At 42.0% G+C, this 13,955-nt stretch overlaps 1 protein-coding gene across 1 annotated transcript; it reads right to left on the reverse strand.

Moving 5' to 3' along the window:
- Nucleotides 1-95: 95 nt before the first annotated feature.
- LOC308157497 (uncharacterized protein) lies at nt 96-13,068 on the reverse strand (the record flags this gene model as incomplete). The annotated part of the gene is made up of 12 exons (XM_080531057.1): nt 96-1,426; nt 1,574-1,661; nt 1,839-1,951; nt 2,815-2,986; nt 3,138-3,283; nt 4,013-4,111; nt 4,329-4,489; nt 4,691-4,831; nt 7,324-7,378; nt 8,263-8,356; nt 8,971-9,082; nt 12,954-13,068. 12 exons carry the CDS (start codon nt 13,066-13,068, stop codon nt 1,373-1,375), a joined length of 1,350 nt encoding a protein of 449 aa, XP_080387183.1. The 3' UTR covers nt 96-1,372.
- Between the last annotated feature and the right edge of the window lie 887 nt (nt 13,069-13,955).

The raw sequence follows: 13,955 nt of genomic DNA on the forward strand, positions 1-13,955 counted from the left end.
AACATTACATCAGAAAAATTATACAAAGAAGAGCCAAAACAAGTTTCAGAAAAAGCAGAAAATATTTAATAATCAACTTTAATGACATTGAGATTTTATGAGAGGCCTCATACTTTGAAATACTGCAACATGATGACAACTATATATCACTACAGACTGTTGGAGGAAGACATTCTATAGGTCATAAAAACATAAAAATGCTTCTCAAAAAGGTTAAAACAGAATAGATAAATTCACATACAATTAAACAAGCCAATTATTGAAAAGAGATACTTAGAAAGAGCATCAATACGAAATGAATCCTCAAATACATATCACAAAGATACATAGAAGACATTCTTACACATTTTGTTCCAAAATATGATTGCAAACAGCCCGAAGAGGGGTTTCTGCATTGTTTGGGCATAAAGCACCTAAAGACTTATTGTAAGACACCCCGAGATGCCAATAAATATATGGCATTACATGGTAACAATAACTGTCTTATGATCTGGTATTTGAATTGCATTTGATACACTGATCTAAATAAAACAGGTAAGATTAAAGGAAAGGTTTACGAAAGAACCAAGTAAAAGGTATAGTGTACATCACAAGAGATATATCCAAGAGATAAAATACACTTCAGTGTATTGAGACTTCACAGTTGACAAACATTAAAACATTCCTCACATCTATTAACACTGGACTACTGCACTGTGTTAGCCATTGTATACTGTAGATGGAGCATATTTATTCAAAAAAATAAATAGATTATCTTTGGAGAAAGGAGACAGCACTGGCAATTGTATTTCATAAACCAGCCATTGGAGAAGTTTAGGTCTGGTATGATTAGTACTGGCAAGAATACATGAGCATATATCAGTTTAAATTGTGTTTGTGTAAATTATGCTACAATGCAAAGCTTTCCCTGCTGTAGTGTCTCCGTAAAAAAACAACATGATATTTATGCAGCATTTGTGTTTTGGACTCATGTTCAGAGTACATAGTATACATATAACATCACATTAAAGATTTTTGAAGACTATGAAACACCTTGCTGGCAAAAAGGCAGTTGCAAGTTTAAGTCATAAAGACAATGGAGCCTATTAGCATGTAAACAGTGCCGTGCTTTCAGATGTAAATACATACACATGCAAAAAAACACACACATGAGATTTGCTTTTGTCACATTTTCACAGTTTCTATAAAAGGCACTTTGAATCCCGTTCACCTCTGATTACCTATGAGTGTATTATATTGCTTATTGCATTCAGGCTCTAATACCTTGTTCAGAACCTGTTTAGAGCGTCCAGTTGGTTATGAAGACATCCAACAAAATCGCATTTCCATGAGAGAGTCCGACATGTATAGATTACCAATGGACTCCCCGGCATCAGAATTCATACTCAGCTGCACACTGCTGGAGATACTCCTCATACAATTTAGACTGTTGAAAGAAGTAAGATACAGATGACATGTACTGTAAAGTACACACACGTTATGTCTCAGTAATCAATCTAACAGACTACTATGTTGTTTTAATAGTTTCTTCACCCAAATATTCAGAATTAGAACCAATTAAATTAATTCTCACCTTCTTGGCTTTAACGACATCCTGGACATAATCATTATACTCAGCAAGACTCCTCTTCTCCTTCTTCGTAAGAGTCCTATTACCTTGGCTTTGGGAAAAATCATGTCAACAACTGTCATTCAACATGGAAATAAACAAACTTCTATATTTTGTGTGTGTGTGTGTGCGTGTGTGCGTGTGTGCGTGTGCGCTTGTGTGCGCATGTGTGCGCGCATTAGTTCGTGCCTGCATTCGTACATGCGTGCATTAGTTCGGTTGTGCTTACCGCGCAAAATACTTGGCAAGAAACAACAAAAGATAGCAGATAGCACCAACAAGGATCACAGACAATATTTGGCCATCCTCTGGTATACAGTCCCATAGAAACACCACTATTGCCTGTTGAAACAAGAACAGAACAGTGCATTCATGAGAAGAGGGGGCAAAGAGAAATCTGCCTGATTCCAAGTCTGGGTTAATTATATGAAGATAACTTTGCCTTTGTGATCTATGTTTACTCAACAATAAATGTGCAGTAATCATGTACCCTGGGGGGTATTCCATCAACGTCACTAAAGGAAAATCCAGGCTTATTCTGATAAATCTTGTGAGACTTATCAAAACATCTTTAGCGACGTTGATGGAATACCCCCCTGTACTACATAAATTGTTTTGTCATCTTTAACAGCTGTCCTTATTTTATTTTTTTATATAATATTTTATTCAATTTGCACAACAGAACAATCAGACAGCACAGGTATTGTCAAGTTACAAAACAAAAATAATGGTTAGCATACATGGGTTGCATTACTACACTGGACATATATGACACATCAAACACAACAGAGTCACGTCAAAGGTAAAGAGACTACAAAAGCAAAACCAATTACTATGATTTATTTGTGAAAACAAATCGCGGGCGCCCTTTCTGCAGTAGGTCAACTAAATCATCAGGGAGATAATCAAGAAAGGGTTGCCAAATATTATAGAAAAAGTTGTCATTCCCCCTTAATGTAGCACTGAGGCGTTCCATAGGAAAGACCTTAAAAGTTTATTTGTACCACTGTGTGATGGTGGGGGGTTTCTCCTCGATCCACTGGAATAGACAGATAATAAATTAATAAAACAGTATCAAATACACCATGCCTACACATTTCTCAAATCCTGCAACCACTGTAGGCACTTCAGCCTAAAGTGTTGACACTGATGAAACATCACACAGTGTGAATATGATACGAGGGCTCAGGTCAGGGGTCACATACCGTGGAAAAACTGAGGGTCCGGGCCAGCACCTCACCCAGCAGCACATCCAGCTCCTCTCTGGAGAAAGTGTTGACGATGAAGCTGAGGATGAAGAAGAAGGGCAGGAAGAAGCCCAGCGCCCCACAAAGGAAGGAGTGGAGCCGTGCACTGTTGTTGAAGCTCACGTCTGCCCTGCAGGAAGAGAGAGGATGAGGGGGTTAACGGATGTTGAGTGTGAGGGGGTTGTAAAGGTATTGGGAATGAATAGGAAGGTTTTTCAATGATCCAAAAATGTGAACTTCCAAAGTCAACATAAGGGAGACCACAGAGACAGTGGTCTTACCTATCTTGGGCCAGTTTACTGCTGATTGTGGAGCAGATGAGGTCACAGTCCTTCTCCAGGTGGTCCAGGGTCTTCTGGACAGCCTGGTTGATGGTTTTCTCTATGGTCATACATACTCCTTCAATCTGATTCACACACCGGCTAGGCTGGACACAAACACAGAACAGGAGAAGAATAAGCAACAAAAATGTGTTTCAATTGACAGTGGTTATGAGAATCACAATGTGGTGGAATAGTTCTAGAACCTCTGGATTTGACATGATGTACACATGTTTGAAAGTGCTGAGGCTGGAAAGTTTGATGCTAAAATCTAACGAGGGGTATTGATTGACAGCCTTGTGCACTTTGCGGGGAGTGGGGCCTCAATCTCTCAGTGGAAATAAATTGGTGCAGGAAGGATACATAAATCCACCAACCACTGCACAGCTTCACCGCCATTGATCACAGGATGGGGGAGCGATTACTCACGTCTGGGACTGCTGGTATCAAAGGTGGCTGATCAGACGGCATGGTTTACAACCACTGTTCCCTCCAGAGACAACATATAACTCTCACAGCCGTCATATTATAAATTATTTATCCCTTTCTTAGCCATCAATTGTCCTGATCTGGAGGAAAATTTACATTCCAGAGCAATCAATGGCCGCTTAGCACCTGAGATAGCAGAAAACTTTAAATTCCAATCTTGCCCAAATCTGCTCACAAGCTGGAGATCCATTACAGTAAAGACTTCCATAACAACTCTAACACTTTTGGTCACTGGTTTATATATACTATTTATATATTACGACACTATACTTCTGGAATAGAGACCTCTGTATAGGGCGAGGTCTGGATAGATTAGTCTACAGTAGTTTTGACTAATGATGTCTTACCTTCTGTGGGTTGGGGATGTATATCGTAGGCATCTCAAAACCACACTTGTTGAGTCCTGGTCGGCGACACAGTTCCTGGACTATTTGCATCATTACCCGCTGTTAGTGAGGAAACATCAGTTACGGTAATACAGTTGGAACAAAATGAGTGTTCTAGTGATTCTCGTTATGCTATTCTTAGCTTGATGTTGTAACACAATTAGCAATGCTATGTCTACATTTTAGTTTTTTCATATGTTTCTAATCTGGGTTGAACAAAATACTGAATACAGGTTAAAATGGACAATGTATCGCCAGACAGTTGAAATGTATTGACCTGTCTATCAATCTCGCGCCCAGCTTCATCTGCCTTGCTGAGGTAGAAGCGCAGCTTGTCTGCACACTTTTCACTCAGCTTCTCCACGATGTTGAGTGTGCGTTTGCAGAGCGCCTGGCCCATGGGGTCAAAGAAGACAAAGATCAGGTCCGCCTGCTCCCCTGGAGAGACACATGGGCGGAAAGGACACAGACACCTTTACAGGGCACGGCTTGTGATGAATGAACAGTTGAATTATATGTTATTACAATGTTGTTACCGCAGTAATAAAAGCATAACCTGTTAATAGACAGGTTACTACAGTAATTACAGTGTTACTGAACAGTTAGGGGCAACTCCAATGTAAAGTGTTGCCCACTTACCAAACGAGGTGATGGCCTTGTTGACATCAAAAGGATAGAGCATGTCCCCATCTACCAGGCCGGGGGTGTCTACGAACGTCACCAGGCTGAACTTCTTCTGCTTGGAGGTGGAGATTTCAGCCGACAGGTAGTCTGTGACACCTACAACATACATAGAGACTGGTGGAGGCCGAAATTTGATGACAGGCTCGTAGTAAAGCATGGAATGGAATGAGGAATGGTATCAAACACGTGCCGTCCTCCGATTTCTACCTCCACCAGCCTCCCCAGATACACTGTGTATAAAGTACAGGATGCTAGACTACAGGACCACCTTCAGGAGAAGTTCAGGGTGTTAAATAAGACGTTGACGCCCAGTGCCCACTGAAGGCTGTCAGCTCCAATGTCTTGTTTTATTTGTTACTCAAAGCCGCATTGTGGTCAATACTTTGATAGCTCGTGCACATGGACACTTGGAGTCGGTGACAGACTTTTCCATTCCCAAAAAAGCCAATCTTTCTGAATTGTTCAGATATAATGGCTGGAATGGGTTGACATACATCTTCTCAGATTGTATATGCTCATACTTAACTACGTAATACGTAACTCATGTTACCCCATCATTTTGAAAACAGGATTTTAATATCACATCATAAAAAAAAAGCCAAATGCCCTCATAGATCGACCCTTGATGACTCTCATAGCCCAATTCTTAGGACTGAATGTTCGGACCATCCTCTCTGCAGAGAGGTCTGTTGTCATGGTTACCCACAACAGCTATTCAACTGGCAGCTTTAGGGTGGGGAGTGAGACATAAAGCTAGCCAGTGAAGAACGACTGTGAAGCAACGCGTAGTGCAGTTACATTATTCCACAAACACCATGCACGAGCTTGAGCCCTCCACCCCCTCCCTCTGAGCAGCAGAACAGAATGGCTGTTGAAAGTCCACATCACCCCCGTTCTATGGGTGCCTTGGGATGACACTGGGTCTTTTTCATAGCAAGAGGCAGGTGTTAACAACCAGTACAAATCACACCCTTGTACTGCTGCTGCTGTTGTGACACATTAGCATTCCCTTAAGGTTATCCTACATCACCATGGCTGCTTTGCTAAGGCATCAATCTCCTCCTCCCTGGTTCCCAGACAAGCTCCAATAGACATCCATCCACAGACCATCACCATTTACCAAAGCTGACTCAAGACATATCAACATAATATCCACATAAGATCCTACCTCAAGATCTGTCTCCACAGCACAACAGGGGGGCATTTCAACACAGTGACTCACTCAGGGGATCTAGGCAGTTACTACATCCAATGGTGGAGGGGATCCAGTTATGAGACATTAAATATGAAAAAGTCCAGTCTGCCCCTACAGGTGTTGTAGGAGAAGACCTCTGCGGCCGTTGTCATTAGGCAAAGAACATTTAAGAATAGCTAAAATAGATAGATTAGATACAGACATGCTAGCCCATATGTGATATATTCTATAATTATAAGCAGCCCATAAGCCTCTTGAAAGGTGAAAAGGTAATGAGTGATATCGGCTCCCTGCTAGCTCCGGCTGCCTCACAGGGATAAATGGCATATCCAATGCAAAAAAGGGCAAAGGCGGCAAAAAATGCTGCATCACCCAAGACCAGGACCACACGGACATGAATGACAGCACAGGACAGAACCACCCAGGGAAAACCTAATCACACCAGCCCATCCCTAAATAATGTGGATACAACAACTACAGATTGGAAATGGTTTCAGTACATCAAATTTGATATGTGAACAAGTAAGCTCTTAAGGACAGGTTGGTACAAGACTCATAAATAAAACAATGATACAACATTGCTAAAAACAGGCATGCAGGATTAAACACTTTCTGTTCTAACATAAAATTCTCAATCATGGTTTACATCAAAGCATACTGGAGTTACTTTAGCAAATATAGAAACACATCACATCCTGATAACCTATAGGCCAACAAACAAACTACGTGAACAAGGCCATATCACAAAAGGATATAAAACAGCGTTTTGATGAGTCATCCTCATGCGCATTGATGAGTTCACATCTTAAGATGTTTTTGGAAAGAGGCCTCCCTGATGTTGAGTTGTAAAGATGTATTTCCACGACAGATCCATTCTCCGACCCTGGGCCTGTGGCTCCTCAGCGGAGATGCTGCTGGAGCTTCTGGCTGTGTGTGCCGTCTCTAATGGCTGTGACATTTCTCAGCAGCTCCTCCTGACTCAACCGCACTGCTGTCAGTGGGGCGTGTGAGTCACACGTTATATAGTGTGCTCTGGGCACCCAGTGAACTCCCGCTCTATACATGTCTCACTGTCAGTATGGAGCCACACTGCCCTCCTCAGAGACAAGCCGGTCACACCCAGACCAGATCGACATTATCTATCACCTTCCCCACTACATTGGAGCTCAAGCCCACTGCAGTCACATACTGCACTGGCACCTCTCTACTCTGTCAATAGCAGAGCTTGGCGTGAAACCAACTATGTATACAGCATAGTAATTAAGTCACAGCAAAAGATGGAATCTTAACAGTCAATTATTTGTCATACAGGAAGAAGAAATTAATAGTTCCACAAACAGACGCCCACCTCTAGAACCCTGGAGGGGTTTCAAACCCTCTGGGGAAGCCATACCTTTAAACTCCAGGAGTGGCCGGAAGTGTGGGTATAGATGTAGCGTTGCATTTCCCTATGGAAGAGAGAAGATAGTGAGAGAGGTGATAATAAAATGCTGAACATGTCTACTTGTGGACTGAAGAGCCCAGCTCGATAGGATAGTTGTTCTCTCCTCCTTGCACCCCCAAACGACACATTAGGTCTCAATTCCAGGAGCTTTGCTGCGGCTATCAGCTCCTGTGAGTGCCTGCTTTGAGCCCTGTATATAGCAGATAATCCTTCCAGTCAAGACCTTCACTGTAATTATTTAATTAATCTTCCTCTGCTTCATCAGAGTTTGGGAGAGGGAGAGGGAGGGAGAGAGAGAAAGAGAGAGAGAGAGAGAGAAAGAGAGAGAGAGAGAGAGAGAGAGAGAGAGAGAGAGAGAGAGAGAAAGAGAGAGAGAGATGGGAGGAGAGAGAGCTTGTTCCCTTGTCTTGTTGTACTGCAGAGACGCCTCTCTCTCTCTTCTGTGTGTGTGTGTGTGTGTGCGTGTGTGTGTGTGTGTGTGTGTGTGCGTGCGTGTGTGCGTTTCTGTGCAGCCCAGCCCCTCTGAGGAGCAGCATGCAGACTGAGCCTTCATCACCACTTACAGAAGGAGTGCCACTAGCACAGCCACATATGCATCGCCTCACCAGGCTACACAAGTGGCCTCACATTGAAGCTCTTGTTGCATGTCTACTACTGCTGCATTCCTGATGTATTTAAAGACATTATTCAAGTCACACACATAACACTGCATTGAAAGAGACAGGGGGGGAAAAAAGCCTTTCTGAATATGTAATAGTGATGACTAACCAACTACAGTAATTATAGCCATATGGCTAGAACAATAATGAAAGCACTAAGCAATCATTATTATCATTATGACACTCTAAACACAAGTTATAAAAGCATGGTTAGAAAGTACAACCTTACCGTCAGTGATTCTCTTTTTCGACCACTTGTGATGAAAGTAAAACCCTGCGTTTCGATGGCAACACCTGTTTTCTGTATATGCTCTTCCACATACCTGAAATGGCAGCAATTTGAGACGGCTCAGAATTGGTGTGTAACAACACATATGTAACAATATAACAACACATATGTAACAACACATATGTAACAATATAACAACACATATGTAACAACACATGTTATGACAGTATGTGCACTGAACATAATCCAGTGATTTAAAAATACATATGTGGTTTATCACAGACTCTTACATTCAATGAGACAATATTGATTTCACATATCAAATACTAATAAACCATTGAGGATACAGTGAAATCAATCAAAAGGTCACTCCGGTGTACAAACAAATGTACACCTAGAAACTAAACATTTTCACAGCTTATGTACAGTATATCATAACAAATACTTTTCTGCTTGACATCTTTCCTATGTAAATCATTTCCTATGATCTCCTGGTTGATTAGGTACTATATCTGGGCTAATCTTGCACCACCTCCATTTCCAGTGAGGTCACTGGCTAATCCACCTCTTTTACTACTAATTTAATAGAATACCTCCTCCTTCCATCATTCATTCCTTCCTGAATTCATTCTCACACACACTTACTCAGCTCCTGATCCTAGCCTGGTCTGTGAGAGTGATAAAGCTAATGAGGGCTTATAGTATTACCAGTTGATGAAGGAACTCTTTCCAGCAGAGTGGTTCCCCATTATCATCACAATCATCTTCTTCCGGGGAGGAAGGAGCAGGACGCCCAGACTGCTTGCAATTTTCACCAGTCCTGAACACACGTGGCAGGCAGGCAGGCAGGCAAGCATGCGCACACACACACACACACACACACACACACACACACACATACAAATGTTTAGCAACATGATGTAGGTTCACTATGAAACATGTTTGACAGACGAGTTAAAAAGGAGGAATATGAGCACTTCAAACTAAATACTGTGTCAAGTAAGAAAAAGCTGTAACTGTAAGACTAACTAAAACACCTAGAAAAACAAAATGGAATTCAAAGTGGGTCGAAAAGTAACCATCACATAAAGACTACAAAACAGTGGTTGGTGGCTGTCCTTCCTCTGGATACTTAATAGAATAGTTTAGGTCTGCCAGTTCATCATATTACTAGTCTTACCAGATAGTCTAAGTGTCTCTGTCAGCCGTTGACATGTCTGATTAAGTCACTAGGGCTTAAAAGAACAAAATTCCACTTAAGGTGATCCAATGAACTACAAATAACACGGTAATCTGTTATAATGCCACTCTCTTTAATTTGACACCTGCTGCGAGCTTGTGTATACAGATCTAGAAGCCAAGGACAGTACGTACTTACACTCACCAGCCACTTCATTAGGTACACCTTTTCAACTGCTCGTTAACGCAAATATCTAATCAGTCAATCACGTGGCAGCAACTCAATGCATTTAAGCATGTAGACATGGTCAAGACGATCTGCTGAAGTTCAAACAAAGCATCGGAATGGGGAAGAAAGGTGATTTAACTGACTTTGAACGTGGCATGGTTGGTGCCAGGCGGGCTGGTTTGAGTGTTTCATAAAGTGCTGATCTACAGCCCCGCGGTGGTGTAGCGGTCTAAGCACTGGCCGCTAGTGCATGCTGCCCACCGGGGCCGGGGTTCGTATCCCGGCTCGCCAGATCCAGATATGGCCGAGGCACATGGGAAGCGGCATATTGGCCGGCCGCTTCCGAGGGTGGGATAGGAGTATTTCTGGACTAGGATCCGTCGCGCAACACCGCCCCCGTCTGGTGCTGGAGTAACGGTACTGGGCTCGAGGAGCCAGTCAGCCTAGTCTGCCTGGCGGCCTCCTCTGGGACTGCCGGCCACGGGGTCGGGCGGCGGATCCTTCGCAATAGGCAGGGGATAATTGGATGCTAAGTTGGGTTAAATTGGCTACCAAATTGGGTGAAAAGGGGATAAAATCTGCAAAACAAATAAAAAAATTAAAAAAAAAAGTGCTGATCTACTGGGAGATTTTCCAGCACAACCATCTCTAGGGTTTACAGAGAATGGTCAGAAAAATATAAAATATCCAGTGAGCAGTTCTCTGGGCGAAAAATGCAGAGGTCAGAGGAGAATGGCCAAACTGGTTTGAGCTGATAGAATGGCAACAGTATCTCAAATAACCACTCGTTACAATCAAGGTATGCAGAAGAGCATCTCTGAACGCAGAACACGTCGAACCTTAATGCAGATGGGCTACAGCAGCAGAAGGCCACACTGGGTGCACACTCCTGTCAGCTGAGAACAGGAAACTGAGGCTTCAGTTTGCATGGGCCCAGCGAAATTGGACAATAGAAGATTGTTAAAATGAGTCTTGATTTCTGCTGTGACATTCAGATGATAGGGTCAGAATTTGGTCATCATCTAATGGCTACTTCCAGCAGGATAACGCGCCATGTCACAAAGCTCACATCATCTCAAACTGGTTTTCTTGAACATGACAATGAGATCACTGTACTCAAATGGCCTCCACAGTCACCAGATCTCAATCCAATAGAGCACCTTTGGGATGTGGTGGAACGGGAGATTCACATTGTGGATGTGCAGCCAACAAATCTGCAGCAACTGCGTGATGCTATAATGTCAATATGGACCAAAACCTCTGAGGAATGTTTCCAGCACCTTGTTGAATATATGGGAACCCTTTTGGATTATTCCCGTTTGGGAACCCTTTTGGATTATTCTTTGTTACCTTTTGAGAAGATGATTACTAAGGCCCAGACCAAGGTGATTTACTCATTAGGGCTTCAATGAGTCATGTGATTATAATTCCAAGGTTGAACTATATATTCTGAAGCAACTCTATGCCTTCTAAAGTATCCAACTGGCTGTTGTGTCTGGTGTTAAAAACCATGGGTTCCTCTAAACAGTAGTCCAGGGATGTCAGAATCATGATAGTTCACTTCCACCATCAAGGAGAAGGCTACAAAAAACTCTCGCAACATTTCAAACTACCCATTTCCACTGTCAGAAACATAAATGGAACAATTGAAGTCAAGGCAAGATCTGGAAGACCAAGAAAATGTTCAGATAGAATGGCCCGAGATCTGGTGAGAAATGTTCAGAAGAACCCACATATCACTGCAGAAGAGCTGTAAAAAAGAGTAGCAGACACCGGTTTAGTTGTTCACAGGACAACAATACAGCGTACCTTAAACAACAAAGACCTTTATGGCAGAGTTGCCAGAAAGAAGCCTTTCCTACGACCTCAACACAAAATTAAGCGTCTGAAGTACGCAAAAGAAAACCTTGAGAAACCTGAAGCCTATTCGAACAATGTGCTTTGGACTGACGAAACCAAAATTGAACTTTTAGCCACAACCAAAGAAGGTATGTTTGGAGAAAAAAGGGTGAAGCATTTGTAGAGAAGAACACCTTGCCAACTGTTAAGTATGGAGGTGGATCCATTATGCTTTGTGGTTGTGTAGTAGCTGGAGGCACAGGCAATATTGTGTGGGTGGAAGGAAGAATGGATTCCACCAAATATCAATACATTCTAGAGGCTAATGTTCGAAGGTCAGTCCAGAAACTGAAGTTGAAGAGAGGTTGGGTATTCCAGCAAGAAGCATACCTCAAAGCATACCTGAAGTACCTCCAGGAAAGACGGATGAAGGTTTTGGAATGGCCATCAGTCCCCAGACTTGAATATTATTGAAAGTCTGTAGAGAGATCTCAAACATTCCGTGCATGCAAGAAGGCCGAATAAAATTTCTGAGCTAGGTGTTCTGCCAGGAAAAATGGGGGAAAAGTCCCAAAAGAAAGAATTGAAAGACTCTGGCTGGCTACAGGAAGCATTTGCAAGCTGTTATAGTTGCCCGAGGAGGAGTTACAAAGTACTAGCTGACAGGGTTCCCAAACCTTTGCACAACGCCTTTTTCCTTGTTTTATTATTCAACTGTAAAAAAATAAAATAAAAAGAATCTTGCTTTAAAATGTGATGAAATGTGTCATGTTTAACTTTGTACCATTGGTTAGGTTTGCTTCTTTTCACTTAGATATTAATTGTAAAAGGCATTTTGACTAGGGGTGCCCACATTTTTTGCACCCCACTGTATATACAAAAATGTCTACATGAAATAAAGGGTACGTCTGTCATTGCGAGTACCTCACTGTTAAACACCATAAGCTGCTGATAGATAGGGCCATCTGTATCAGCAGGCCCTGAGATACTCTGACCTAGCCTGCTAACCTGAGAAAAACAGTGAAATAAATTAGGCATGCATAAGCATACATGTGATAAAGTGCCTTTCCACATTGGAAATAAGTGCCAAAACCACACTGACTAAACTGACTACAGTATAGAGGAAGAAGCACAGAAGTTAACCACTATAAACTACCCCTATGTTGATTAATGTTAGTCCAGTACTAGAACTACAGCAATGGCCCAAGTGTCAATGTCACAAACAGGTGACAGACAGTGTCATGCTTGTTGATTAGTTTAGATAGAATTATACTTATAGACTTTATACAGCAATGCTTTGTATAAACTTTTGAGTCAGAGGAAACTTTGGAATGAATCTGGCTACTTTGTTGCATAAGCCTGAGCACGACTACCCATGGCTGTTTTTTCCACGATTGGTAGGCTATTGTAGGCTATGTGCATTAGTTATGAGCATGTTAATTACCGTTTTCGCTGTCGACATATAAACTGTGGCATTCTCTCAAAATTCGTTCACCGGGTGTGGTAATCGCAGATTCCAAAGGGTTTGCTACCGAACGGGGCTTTCTACCGCCCGACATTATGGCAGTAGAAGAACTACCTTTCACCAGTTTCAGAACGATAGGGGGAACAGTTACAGTGTTGCACCAACCCAGCTAACTGGACCTACAACGCCCCCCAGAGGCCAAAAATGATAACTACAACTTCTACATTCTGATTCCAGTCCCAGGGCTTCAGAGCCCGTTAAAGGTTGCCACACTTTCACAAAGACCATTAGCTTCCCAGGGTAAAATAAGGTGTACATGATGTCTTCTAAATGCTTTGTTTTACAGTTGTTTTCAAATGTTATTGGAGCTTTTATTCAAAAGGTAATACAGTTGACTGGAGGTACACACTGGGGATAACTGTGGAATGGTCGGCTGCTGGCCAAGAGGAGGCTTAAAGCTTTGTTGGTCACTTGACTCCAGAAACAACGAGGTCTTTGATCAATAAAAGTGTAGCCTACTTATGACCAGAACATTTAGATACAATGTGAAAATAATTGTATAACTTTTAGAATTATAAAAGAATACCTTTGGTAATGGTCAGATGGAGTTATCAAAGAGTGTTTTCACATATTTCAAATTATATTTAGGTCAGTGCTGTGCCTGTGCGCAAAAGGAATGGAATGTTTGAGGGCTACTTTCGATCGCCCCAGGGTATATGAATGAGAAATCTGCTCAAATCACATCGTAAATATGCTGTCCTTGTGCCACAATCAAAGTAGGCTACGGCAAGTACGCTGTAGAGGCAAAACTAAATGAGTCCTGAATTTTGCTTCAATTAACGACTTAAAATGAATAGCAGTAAAGAGTCTTCAAAACAGGTAACTGATTTAGTTTTTACTATTATTAGGCTAGAAAATATAAGCATACTGGCCAACTGTTTGATGACTTCACGAAATTGATTATCTGTGGCTGGTGGGAGG

The sequence above is a fragment of the Nansenia antarctica genome, assembly GCF_963989245.1.
Source record: "Nansenia antarctica genome assembly, chromosome: 5".
Classification (NCBI taxonomy): domain Eukaryota; kingdom Metazoa; phylum Chordata; class Actinopteri; order Argentiniformes; family Microstomatidae; genus Nansenia; species Nansenia antarctica.